Here is a 12,041-nt window from a genome sequence, read left to right as displayed (position 1 = left end):
TAGCCCCCGCCCACCCTTCTCAACTCTTTGATAGACTCCTTTGAAATCTCTTCTCAAGGTCAGAGTCTTCCTTCATCCATTAGCCCTCCCTTCGCATCTTGCCTTGTCAATTCTGCCCGAAGCCATGTCGGCTTCTGGAGACCATAGTGCCCTCTTGCCACCGGGTACTGGCACTCGTAGCCCTAATCTCGACTATAGCCAGGTATGTGTCCGACTTGCTCGGTAAGAAGAGCTCCCGCTAATGGTCGCAGCGATCCTCGAGACGCTATGGACCAGCAGCCTCAACCGACCCTGTCCCTTCAACCGCTTCCCTGCTCGGAGGCTCGGCAGGATCCCGCCTGTCGTCGGGCTCGCGTCTGTCCGCGCCGAGGTCGACATCCACGCATGGTACTCGTGCCGGAGCGACCTCGAGTGCTAGCGATGGCTGGGGTTGGAACGACCCCGAAGCCGACGACTATCTCCATAATCCGGATCCCAAGCGGGACCGCAAGGTGCGTTGGCCACTGAATGATCAAATTCCCGTCAACTGCTTGGCTAACTCACACAGAATGATAGGGGTGGCTCCATCTTCACTCTCCGCGGCATTGTGAACATCGGGTGTCTCGTCCTTTTGCTTCTGTGTCTCATCACTCTATTTGCAGGATATCCGATCATCACCACCTACACTGAACGCCGCCAAAGCAACAACGGCGCTTTCAATCTCGGAGGCACCAATGCGACTGGCCAAGTTCCGTTGATCGCTGGATTCCCCAGCCTCATTGACCCCGACACACCCATGGATGTTCGCAGTCGCGTGGGTTACGATGGTAAAGCCTACGAGCTCGTCTTCTCAGACGAATTCAACAAGGACGGCCGGACCTTTTGGCCCGGCGATGATCCGTTCTGGACTGCAGTGTAAGTTTCCTTCTCGACAGAACCTGCTCTTTGGCTGATACCAAGTGATATCCACTACTGGCCCACTGTGTGAGTGCTGTGTGACTAAACTACAGTATCCAAATTGGGACTGACTCCAAAGTGACTTGGAATGGTATCACCCTTCGGCTATCACCACCGAAAATGGGCACCTGAAGATCACCATGACACAGGAACCCATCAACGACCTCCAGTTCAAATCTGGCATGCTGCAATCGTGGAATCAGATGTGTTTCCAATGGAGCTACTACTTCGAGATCAGCGTCTCCCTCCCAGGCAATAACCGCATTGGTGGATTCTGGCCCGGAGTGTGGACTCTGGGCAATCTTGGCCGTGCTGGTTACGGCGGTACTACCGATGGCCTTTGGCCCTACACCTATACCGCATGCGACCTTGGCACTCTGGCCAACCAAACCTGGCCCGCCGGTTCCGGAGAGGTTACTCCTCCCGGTGCCATTACCACTTCAGACGGGGACCCGCTGTCATAGTAAGATTGTGATCGTATCCGTCGACTGACGATTCAAGTCTTCCCGGGCAGCGTCTCTCGTCGTGCACGTGTAAGGGCGAGGACCACCCAGGCCCCAATCCGAGTGTCGGGCGCGGGGCGCCAGAAGTAGATGTTATTGAGGTAGGCCGAGCCGTTATAGCTTTGCACGCTGACCATTCCAGGGTCAGATTGACACACGAATGAGAATGGGCGAAATGTCTCAGTCAGCTCAAGTCGCTCCTTTTGACGCCGATTACCAGTTCGACAACTCATCCGACGCCGTGACCATTTGGGCAACCGATATCACCAAGTGGAACACTTACCTTGGCGGTGTTTACCAGCAGGCGGTTTCTGGTTTGGTTTACGTGGACAATGGCGTCTACACCGGCACCAGTGGCTTGTTCAACATTTATGGTTGGTGTTCGGCGGAAGAACCACTGCTGACATTCTAGGTGTTGAGGTCTTTGCCGATAAAAATGACGAAAGCAAGGGATATGTGACCTGGGTATCAGGCAACGAAAAATCGTGGACCATGGAGGCCAAGGCCACAGGTCCCAACCCGCTCTCTGGTGTAAGCCAGCGGCCAATCACTCAGGAGCCCATGTACTTGGTAAGTGGACCTACGCGGCTTTGAGCGCCTGTGAGCGAGCTGATGCCCAGATTATGAACTTTGGCATGTCGAATGGTTTCCAGCAGGTCGACCTTCAGAACCTGCAATGGCCGGCGCACATGCTCATCGATTATGTCCGTGTCTATCAGATTCCAGACTACGGTTATCTCGGCTGTGATCCTGAAGACCACCCCACTGCGGAGTACATCAACTCTCATCCTGAGCCGTACAACAACGCAAACATCACCCTTTGGTCCCAAGCTGGTTACTCCTGGCCGGTGAGTTGTCCTTGTGATGAGAACTGACGTTGCAGAAAAACCGCCTTGTGAACACCTGTTAGAGCGACTACTCCGCGAAGTATATCCATCCATCAGCCGCCCTTCCTCTCTGTATGCAGAACATTGTTTTAGCCGATGGACAATTAAACCAGTCTTGCACTGATTGATTGCAACACTGCAGATGGAGTTGCGCGATCTCATCACCGCTCCGAAACAGACTACATGACGTATGATGGGCCGCGGGCGACCCTGTGCACCACCTCATCATCCGCTTTGAGTGTCCTTCCCCTCCACTGCGGGTTTGCTGGCTGGGGGGCCTTGCACCGCTGCTGGGGGCGCGGAAGGTGTGGGAGAGGAGGTCGCCAGACGAGCATCGAGAGCCCTCAACGCCAGTTCACTTAAGCGTGAGCAGGTCGCCAACAAAGATGCCACTAACCGTCGGCGCTCAGCTTCTGCCCTCGCCCCGCCTGGGCCGGGAAGGACAGTGTAGGGCGTGCCCATTGCGTCGTCCCAAGGTTGTACGAGTCGCACTTTCACTGCAAGACGGAAGACATGATTGGCGAGGACCACGATGTACGGCCTATGGTCGTGAGCTTCAGCTAACGGAGACGTATCGTCAGTCTCACCTAACGAAAGGGGGGAACCAATACTGGAAAGCGAACGTCTCACTCCTGTCACCACGGTATTCGCCGTTCTCCGACAGCTTGAAGAAGCGCAGATACACCCAGGCCACAAAGAATCCGAATTGTATCAGAATGAAGGGAGATGGCCCAAGGAGGATCACCAACACATTGGAAACGAGCAAGAAGATGCCAGGGATGGTCTGAGCTGTCAGCATGCGCAAGGTAAATGCGGACGAATGCACTGACCTTGACTCGCGCTTTCAGCACTCCAAACAGCTGGATCTGATGCTCTGGAATGATTTGAGTAAACGCTACCAAAATGCCGGATTGCACACCAGACAGGCCATGGAAAGGCAATCCTGAACTGAGCCGTTAGTACATATCCGAATCTGCAGCCAAAGACGTACAGGACTGCGTCCGACCCGAGGAGAATGTAGAGAATCCAGGCGAAGCCGAAGGCGATGATGTTTGAGGCGACGATCACGACACACGTGAATCGAGCGAGCTCACGAATTCCCCAGAGCCGTTCGAGGTATCGGCATGCAAGTGGAACCGTAATGAGGGAGAAGAGGAACTGCGAAACGTCAGCTAGCCAAGTCTCAGAGCCAAATTGGCGTTAGTTTACGGACCTCGAAGATGTTCAATTCGACGAAACCGGCGGTTAGGAGGGTCCATGGAAACTTCCAGCTTGTTGATGGAATAAGAACTAGCCAGGGAAGCTCGTGCCCGTACGCGGGGGAGACTGAAGAGCTCTGGCGGACAACCGAGGCGAGGAGGAACTGGGTGAGGGAGGCGACGATGACAAGTGCTGTTAAGACGCGAGTGCCCCAAGGGACGGTTTGTAGAAAGGGGAGGAAAGAGATTGGTGGCATGGCGAGGACGAGATGCCGGAACTGGAGATCGGATGAGAGACGAAGACGTTAATAACGCGCGGTGTTGGTGGCCAGCTTGCAGGTATGCACCGCGCACTGCACGGGTGCCCTGACAAGACGCGAGAGCATCGCACCGGAACGACGTGCCAGGCACGTGGCATGAATTGCGGGTTGACGCGGCGATAATATGGTGTGGCAACCCCAAGATACACAAGGGTCCTTCACAATCTAGACCGACAGAGTGCGACGGGACCGAATCTTGCCGCCCTCCACCACGGCATCTATTGACACCGCAATCAGCAACAACGTCTTGACGTCCCCATCTCCTCAGCCGATCAACCCCATCCATCACCTCTCCGATCTCCGAGTCCATCCCCATCCGCCCCCGTTCCCTTCTATCAGCCCGTTAACCACGACATCCCACCATCCAGTCATCCCTGTAGTCGGATCTCTCCACTGCAGCTCTGCTTCGCCATCCCCACCTTCCCCCCCCCCCCCCGCTCCCTTCTCGCTCCCTGTCACATCTTCCTACAGGTTCCGCTCTACCGCAATCCATCATCCTACTGTGCAGTACCGATATCTATGGCACCCGAGAGCGCTCCTGCCGTAGGGCAAGTGTCAGGCCCCGGCAATATACACCTCACCAGTGAGGAAATCAACATTCTCATCTATCTTGTGAGTGCAGACTGGCGTCCAGAAGGGAAGGGGGGGAACGGAGGAAAAGGCGAGGGATGCGGAAGAAGCAATAAGAGGATTATAATGTCGTTGAGGGAGCAGTGTTGGCGTATTTGCGGGTTGAGACCGCTGCATGACAGTGCTTAAGCACCACAGGACGAACAGCATGGGAGAAGGGCGTGCTCACTCTAGTACTTGCTCGAGTCCAACTTCAAGCACACAGCTTTCACCCTTCTCTCCGAGTCTGCACTTCCTTCGACATCGCTTTTCCAACAGTTCAACCCCGGATATCCTACCCCTCCCTCTCAGCGAGCCGCATCGAGTTTATCTGGTAACAACAGTCGTACAAACGGCGTCACTCGAGCATCGGGATCGGAGCTCTTCGGTGCCCCTCATGGAAAGGTTCCTCGAGGAGAACTGGTTCGCAAACTCTGGAAAGCGTTGCGATGGGAGGAGATTGAGCGTCATACCGCAACCGAGACGGTCAGTACCCAACAGAGCTTAGAGTGCTCATCTCCCCAGGAATCATCTGCGCCACCTTGCCACTCGCCCTTCCAGCTCCTAGTTCCTCACATCTGCTCTCCGGAAGGAGCGACACCCGCACCAGCTGTGTCGTCGCCGCCCCCACAACGCCCAGATACATTTCCTACTCAACAATGTCACGACGCCGCTCAGGGCGACCTCGGCGGCAACTCGCCCACTACAGCTCGTGACATGGATGTCATGTCACCCCTTGCAATTGGTAAAGGCAAAAGGAAAAGTGCAGGTGATGTCCTTACAACTGTCAAGGGTGCGGATATCTCTCGTACAGGACGCACTACCAGCCCTCGCCAGGGAGCCATAGAGACAAACACTCCCTCTGTCGAAGGGGGGGTTGCAACTCCAGCATCGAAGAGGATCCGGGATGATGATCGCAGGAAATCAAAAACAGATGACACCAAGGATATCAGACCCGTATCGAGAGTTGCAAAGCCCAGTGGAATCGCAGGACTGCCCGCAAGCGAAGGCAATTCCTGGACGGAGCACCGAGATGCTGTAGGTTGAGATCTGCGACATGTGTTCATGAATAGGTGACATGCCTCGCTTGGAACCCCAAGGACAAGGAGGTCTTAGTGACCGGCAGCAACGATGGAACGGCGCGACGGTGGCACTTCATGGAGGCATCGGACCCCTCCAGCCATGCCCTCCAGCTCCAGCAAAAACCCACATCCATTAGTCACAAGGCGATCGATAGCTCAAAGAAGGCGGTCACCGCATTGGCCTGGCATCCGGACGGGACCGTGTTTGTCACAGGTATGCGGCGGGTGTATATGCTGAGAAGCTGACAGCGAGCTTCGGATGGAGTCGGACGCCTCTTCACTCCCTCTGGGCAGCTCCAAGGTATTTTGAGCTACGGTCGCGGAACCATCAACTCTCTCAAGTTCAACCCATCAGGCAACTCCTTGCTGGCAGCCAAGGATGACTTCACAGTCTGTCTCTTCCTGCTCAACTTTGACTTGCAATCCCCCAAACAGCTGAGTTTTGAGTCCCACTCCAAAGAGGTCAACGACGTGGACTGGCTGGACGACGATGTTTTCGCGTCTGGCGGGAACGATCATACAATCTTCATCTATCGATCAAACGACCGCCGCCCTCGATTCACGCTCAAAGGCCATTCCGATGATGTGACGCGGGTTAAATGGTCACCTCCCCGTCGCGCTGAGGGCGACCAACAGCGCCTCCTCGCTTCCGTTTCCGACGATGGAACAATCATGATCTGGAAGCTTCCCCATTACCCTGCTGATCGCGGTACCGCCAGCAGATCTCTCTCGCCCAGCAAGCAACCCCGAGAGAAGGAATCATCAGTTGACGATTTCTTTCAGATGACAGTTTTGCAGGGCAACGAGTATTGCGTCAACCGGCTTCAAGTGGTCAGCAGTAACACCGAAAACAAGCGCATGAGTACAGTGGAGTGGGGTCCCTCTTGTAGAGACGGTCGGATGATCATCGCAGCGTGCGCTCCCACGTTTGCCGTCGCTGACAACAGTGGTGGTCAAGACTCCACAGTGAAGCTGTTCGACGCCAGTACCGGCGAGTGTCTCCACACCTTGCTCGGCCTGGAGCACGGTACTGGCTCCATCGCTTTCTCTCCGTCGACCAGCTTGGCCCGCCCTGGAGGTGTGCTTGCTGGTGGTGGATGGAACGGGAAAGCCATCCTCTGGGACGTGGAGGTGCGTCCCTAAAGAGATTCGCATCTCACTCATCCCAGACAGGCGAAGTTCTCAAGCAGTATGAAATTGAGGAGGATGTAGAGCGCCAGAGCACGCGCGACAGGCCAATGATGGTAAGGGCAACGTCTTGCGGACTGACCCCAGATGGCTATGGCATGGCGCCACGATGGCCAGCAACTGGCTGTAGGGTTACACAACAAATCACTCATGACTGCGTATGTAGGACCACTCCTGTAGAGACAATGATCATGACCTAATGGGTTACCGAGGCGCCAGAACCCAGATCCATGTCCCAGTGGCTGGTTGATGCACGACTCGTCCCTCCTTGGTGCTCGTCGTTGCCTGTAAGCGCGCTGGGATCTTCGTGACAACGTGCCAGCTTGCTTCAGGACAGTCTGTGAGGAAGTCGAACCTGGTGGCAGAGTAAGAGATGCTAATCCAGCGGCAATGACGTGATGCGACAGAGCGAAGGTTGGCGCATAACACTGAGAGAGCATCAATCTCGTCGGCGTTACAGGCGTGCTTGCTATACGATACTCCTGGAAGGGGTGGGGAACACGAAATCGCATCTGCCGTAGACTTGTCGATGAACACGTCCCATCCCTCGGTTGGGGCGATGGATAGCAACGACTTCAGGTCGAGAACGTCGATATCGTAAAGGGGAACTTGAAGCGAAGAGAAGGATTCAGACACGGTAGAATCAGCAAAGTCTCGAGCATGTAAGCTGGAGCTAGCATAGTCGGCGTCCGAGATGGCGAAGTGGTCGCCGAGATGGCGTTGGAGATCGACACCCAGTGTGGAAGAGCCGCAGCCGAAGTGGAGAATTGTCACGGGCGTGCTGGCGTAATTTACCTCCCCAACCACATCCGATATCGTAGACAGAATCTCCGCTGTCGGCAGAAGCCACTCGAAGCCGACATCCTTCTCCCGGGACAGTCGCTCACGCCAATAGCTCTTTTTTGAGTAGTCGACAGCCATTCTGGATGATTCAGTATCATAACGACTCCCAAAGTCAGCATCACTGATCTGCAAATATGCCACAAAACTAAAGCCGAACACTAATGCCGCAGTCTAATCATATGACACAACTCCCATAGGCTCAGACAACGGATTCTCCTAACGGCGTTTCTTCGGCGTACGTCCATTCTTCTGCTGTCGCTGAATCGATGAGCGCTGTGAGCGCTGTGGGAAGTTCCTATCCTACTCACCTTCTCCTTCTCACGACGCGTCTTGAGAATGGTCTCAGCGCTTGCGAGACCTGACGCCTTGAGGGACTGTGATCCAGCGCGTTGGCCTGAAAGGCGGTGTGCAGTCTTCTTCCATTCCGTGTAACGACCACTCCTGAACGTGGCTGGAAGTAGTGCTCCACTTTCGCCCCTGATCATCTTCTTGTTATCTTCACCGGGGGTGTCCTTGACAAAGCGCTTTCGTTTTTTGTCCCACTTAAGCTGGCTGGCCTTCTGAGCACGCTGTTGGTCGGCGTCATCGGCATTCAAATCCATCGTCGCAGAGCGAGCCTGCTCGGCAAACGATGTCCCCTCAGAGAGGGAGTATCTATCTCGTCAGGAGAGATTGCACAGAGTTTGCCGGACTCACCCCTTTGAACGATTTGTCTCAACATTCTCGTGGGGCAGAAAGAAGTTGGGGTCGCGATATGACCTGTTAGGCATGGAATTGTGAACCTGCACGTCAGGGGCAAGAAAAGAGGAGGTGAACGTTGACTAACCTTCCTGTCGTTCTCAGCTTGACCTTCTCCTGCTTCATCGGTTTCCTCTTCAGCTTTTCGCTTGCGAGCTTGACTCCGCGCCAATGCCAAGCGGCGCTGTTTCATGACCACAGCCGTCGTGTGTTGCCCACCCCTCGCTCCCACCTCAAAGACAGTCTCTTGAGGGTTATAGGCGTGAATAGCTGCGAGGAGCGTTGCCCTTTTCTCGCCAACCTCGCTGTCCTGCTCGCCGGATGAGAATGCAGGGTGGGTGCGCGTGGTACTCCTGGTGACCTTGTCGGTTTTCAGAGCTCGATAGCCTTCACGGCTTGCCTTGCTACGAGAGCGTTCGAACATTGCCTGGCCACGCTTCATGACACTCCGCAAGGAGGTGAGCTGGGGCTCAGACGTCTCCAAACTGTGATGGATGTACTCCGATGTGGCCTCAATGATATCTTGAGGAACAGCGCCGAAAGCCTCGGTGTCGGAGATGATCGAACGCTCAAGGAACACCTCGAGGTCGTGCAGGTAAGGGAGGTCGTCACGCGTGACAAGACTCCAAGCGTGGCCTTTCTGACCCGCACGTGCTGTACGACCCACTCGGTGAACAAAAACCCTCACTCCAGATGGGAAGTCGTAGTTGACGACGTGACCCATCGCCGGAATGTCCAAGCCTCGAGCTGCAACATCGGTGACAACAAGTACCTCTGATTGACCATCTCGGAAGTGGCGTAGCTGCTGCTGACGGGCGACTTGGTCGAGAGACCCGTAAATATAAGACGTGCGATAGCTTGCCGCTTTAAGCAAATTAGAGATGTACTCAACGTGGTGCTTCGTAGAAGCGAAGATGATTGCGCGAGGACCTTCATCGGACGCAGCGCTGGCGACGGGGATGTGAATGGCTTCACGTAGAAGAGCGAGAAGAGCTGCATCCTTCTCATCGGGCTTGACCGACAAGAATGCAAGCTCGAGATCGGGGCTGATACGGTGCTCAGTGTCTAGTCGAATGAAAGCCGGATTGTTCAAGCCGGCCTTAGCGAATTCCGCGAGTGAGGTGGGAAGGGTCGCTGAAAACAGCAAGTTGTGACGTGTTGACGGCAAGCGGTGGAGGATCTCCCGCAGTTGGATCTCGAAACCCATCTCAAACAGGCTAAAGTCAGTGTGGTACCTCGGATGTGCTCACCGGTCGGCTTCGTCGTACACAACCACTTGCACCTGTCGCAAGTCAAGGTCCATCTCAACAGCCAAATGGAGGAAGCGACCAGGAGTTGCGATCACACTGCGAGTCAGCCATGGGCTCTGAAGCCTTGATCCTACATGTCAGGATTCGCGGAGATCGACTCAAACTGAGCATCGAGGGACTCGCCGCCCATGATGATGCTCCATCGCAGAGCCTCCGAGTCTTTATTGCGTCCGGCAAGGCTTCGTGACAAGTCCTTCCCCACCTTGAGGACCTGGACGGCAAGTTCACGACTGGGACAAAGTATGAGGGCTCGAATGCCTGATGACTGTCTGCGAGTCCCTCCTAGTGCGTGAAGAAGTGGGAGCAGGTACGCCAAAGTTTTGCCAGAGCCAGTGCGTGCCATGCCAAGAACGTCTTTAGGAGGATTAGCCATTGCTGGCGGCAGAGCTGCGCGCTGTATAGGCGTGGGATTCTTGAAACCGCGAAGGTTGAGGGCGCGTACTATGGGGGGGAAAACTCCTGTCTGTGAGCATGACCAACGGGAGAATGAATCAGAACACAATGAGGTTCCTCACCGAGGTTGGCCCATGTTCCGACAGATGTCTTCCCCTTCTTTGAGGAGATGTTGGAAGAGGGAGCGTCATCATTGCCAGTGATCCAGTCTGCTTGGAAGTCGTGCGTTGACATGACGTGAAACGATGGCAAAGGAGGAATACAGGACGATGAAATGGAGAACTGAAAGTCAGCGAAGATTTCGAAAGTGGAGGTGGAGGTCCTCACAGCATCACGTGACCATTCCTGTCAGTCAGCAATTTCCGATGGCGATGGGTGATCAGACACGGCCCATCAACCTCATCACCCTTCATCTCCTTCTAGCATCGAACCACTGGCCCAACACCGAGCTCATTTTCACCATGTTCACCTGTATATCATGCCGGATCGCCTTCGAGACTGCAGAGGAGCAACGCTCTCACTTTGGCACAGACTGGCACCGATACAACATGAAGCGTCGAGTGGCAAATCTTCCCCCCGTCGCCGCGCAAGCTTTCAACGATAAAGTCATTGAGCGTCGTGAGCAAAATGCAGTACGCCCCGACCCAAGGGGCATGTTCTGCCCGTCATGCAAGTAAGCACTTGCATTATAGCGCCCGTACTGACGTGTAAAGCAAGGCTTTCTCGTCCGAGAACTCGTTCCGCTCCCATGTTGTGTCCAAGAAGCATCGAGACCGTGAGGCCAGTCTCGCTCAAGGTCGTTTGCATCAAGCGGACCAAGGGTCATCGGCGGCGCCCGTGACAGAGGTCGTTGGGCTTCAAGGAGAACACGCGAGCGACATTGACATGCCCTCGACTGACAACCGCCTAGAAACATGTCTCGTCGAAGATATTGACGACGACAGCGATACCGGCGTCGACAGCGATATTGAGGCTCGTATTGCCGCTTCTCGTCGCCGGATCAGTCCGAATGACTGTCTGTTCTGTAACTACCGCTCCACCGACCCTGCGACGAACTTTGAGCACATGTCGCGAGCACACAGCTTCTTCATTCCCGACCGCGACCTTCTTGTCGACGTCAGTGGGTTACTGGCCTATCTTGGCGAGAAGGTAGCCATCGGCAACCTGTGCCTGTTCTGCCCAAATGGGGGCAAGGAGTTTGGCAGCCTTGCCGCCGTCCGCAAACACATGATTGATAAGGGTCATTGCAAGATCGCTTACGATACGAACGAGGATCGCGCTGAGCTTGCGGACTTCTACGATTTTGAGGGCGAGTTCCTTTCCGATCAATCAGATTGGGAAGATGTGGACCAGGATGGATCTGAGGATCGATCGGACGACGAGGCATGTATCCTTGGAGGCATGAGGCCAACTGACCGCAGGTTCCGCGCATTGCTGGTGATGGTCTTTCGCTGGTGCTTCCTTCCGGTCGCGTCCTCGGCCATCGCTCCCTCAAAGTATACTACGCCCAGCGCTTGCGCCCGGCGCCGGCTGACGCTCACGATCCCGTCCGAGCAAAGGTCGCGGCTGTTCGCCAACGTCTGGCGGATCCAGGTGCCGCTTTGGTGCCGGTGGCAGGAGGCCATGGCGCCTTCGGTCGTGGTCTTGACATGGTCAAGGCGCGCAATGCCGGTGAGGCGAAGTGGGCGAAGAAGCAAGGCAAGGCGTTCAAGGATCAGAAGGCGCGGGAGCATTTCCGCACCAAGGTCGGTTTCCGTAACAACAACCAGCAACGTAAGTTCTGTGTATGCTCCCACGACAATGCTAATCAACAGACTTTAGGGACCCTCTCCGTGAGTTTCCTCTGTCAACCATAACATCGCTAATCGAGCAGTTCAGTAGCCACGGTCCGCAGGCAGGTGCAGATCCGCGGACAGCTTCCAGATCTCCTTATGTAATGTGCACACCCTAACTGGCATCCTTCGAACATCGTCTTCTTTGTTCCTGTGGCGTCACTGGGTGGCGGTTCCTGCTACCCCCGTTTCACCTCTTTG

General features: G+C 55.3%; 6 protein-coding genes across 6 annotated transcripts; 3 read left to right on the top strand and 3 right to left on the bottom strand.

Moving 5' to 3' along the window:
- Positions 1–124: 124 nt before the first annotated feature.
- Positions 125–2,314, top strand: COLE_00385 (uncharacterized protein; the record flags this gene model as incomplete). The annotated part of the gene is made up of 9 exons (XM_018420961.2): positions 125–202; positions 252–491; positions 548–894; positions 940–963; positions 1,016–1,399; positions 1,438–1,540; positions 1,582–1,813; positions 1,852–2,009; positions 2,060–2,314. The coding sequence occupies 9 exons, from the start codon at positions 125–127 to the stop codon at positions 2,312–2,314; spliced, it is 1,821 nt and encodes a 606-aa protein (XP_018276493.1).
- A 237-nt stretch (positions 2,315–2,551) lies between these two features.
- COLE_00384 (uncharacterized protein) lies at positions 2,552–3,782 on the bottom strand (the record flags this gene model as incomplete). The annotated part of the gene is made up of 6 exons (XM_018421519.2): positions 2,552–2,684; positions 2,724–2,867; positions 2,914–3,110; positions 3,157–3,274; positions 3,318–3,484; positions 3,540–3,782. The coding sequence occupies 6 exons, from the start codon at positions 3,780–3,782 to the stop codon at positions 2,552–2,554; spliced, it is 1,002 nt and encodes a 333-aa protein (XP_018276492.1).
- A 582-nt stretch (positions 3,783–4,364) lies between these two features.
- COLE_00383 (uncharacterized protein) lies at positions 4,365–6,904 on the top strand (the record flags this gene model as incomplete). The annotated part of the gene is made up of 8 exons (XM_018421518.2): positions 4,365–4,457; positions 4,650–4,940; positions 4,980–5,223; positions 5,302–5,492; positions 5,528–5,750; positions 5,790–6,667; positions 6,706–6,780; positions 6,812–6,904. 8 exons carry the CDS (start codon positions 4,365–4,367, stop codon positions 6,902–6,904), a joined length of 2,088 nt encoding a protein of 695 aa, XP_018276491.1.
- Positions 6,905–6,928: 24 nt separating this feature from the next.
- On the bottom strand, positions 6,929–7,645 carry COLE_00382 (uncharacterized protein; the record flags this gene model as incomplete). The annotated part of the gene is made up of 1 exon (XM_065626077.1): positions 6,929–7,645. The coding sequence occupies one exon, from the start codon at positions 7,643–7,645 to the stop codon at positions 6,929–6,931; it is 717 nt and encodes a 238-aa protein (XP_065482571.1).
- Positions 7,646–7,783: 138 nt separating this feature from the next.
- Positions 7,784–10,242, bottom strand: COLE_00381 (uncharacterized protein; the record flags this gene model as incomplete). The annotated part of the gene is made up of 7 exons (XM_018419698.2): positions 7,784–7,825; positions 7,876–8,221; positions 8,264–8,349; positions 8,394–9,522; positions 9,556–9,651; positions 9,690–10,074; positions 10,131–10,242. The coding sequence occupies 7 exons, from the start codon at positions 10,240–10,242 to the stop codon at positions 7,784–7,786; spliced, it is 2,196 nt and encodes a 731-aa protein (XP_018276489.1).
- Positions 10,243–10,469: 227 nt separating this feature from the next.
- COLE_00380 (uncharacterized protein) lies at positions 10,470–11,864 on the top strand (the record flags this gene model as incomplete). Its single annotated transcript, XM_065626076.1, has 3 exons — positions 10,470–10,681; positions 10,722–11,391; positions 11,430–11,864. The coding sequence occupies 3 exons, from the start codon at positions 10,470–10,472 to the stop codon at positions 11,862–11,864; spliced, it is 1,317 nt and encodes a 438-aa protein (XP_065482570.1).
- Positions 11,865–12,041: the final 177 nt, after the last annotated feature.

This window comes from Cutaneotrichosporon oleaginosum, assembly GCF_008065305.1.
Source record: "Cutaneotrichosporon oleaginosum strain ATCC 20508 chromosome Unknown ATCC20508_contig01, whole genome shotgun sequence".
Classification (NCBI taxonomy): domain Eukaryota; kingdom Fungi; phylum Basidiomycota; class Tremellomycetes; order Trichosporonales; family Trichosporonaceae; genus Cutaneotrichosporon; species Cutaneotrichosporon oleaginosum.
Note: the sequence above shows the minus strand (reverse complement) of the source record. Positions and strands in the feature narration are given on the sequence as shown.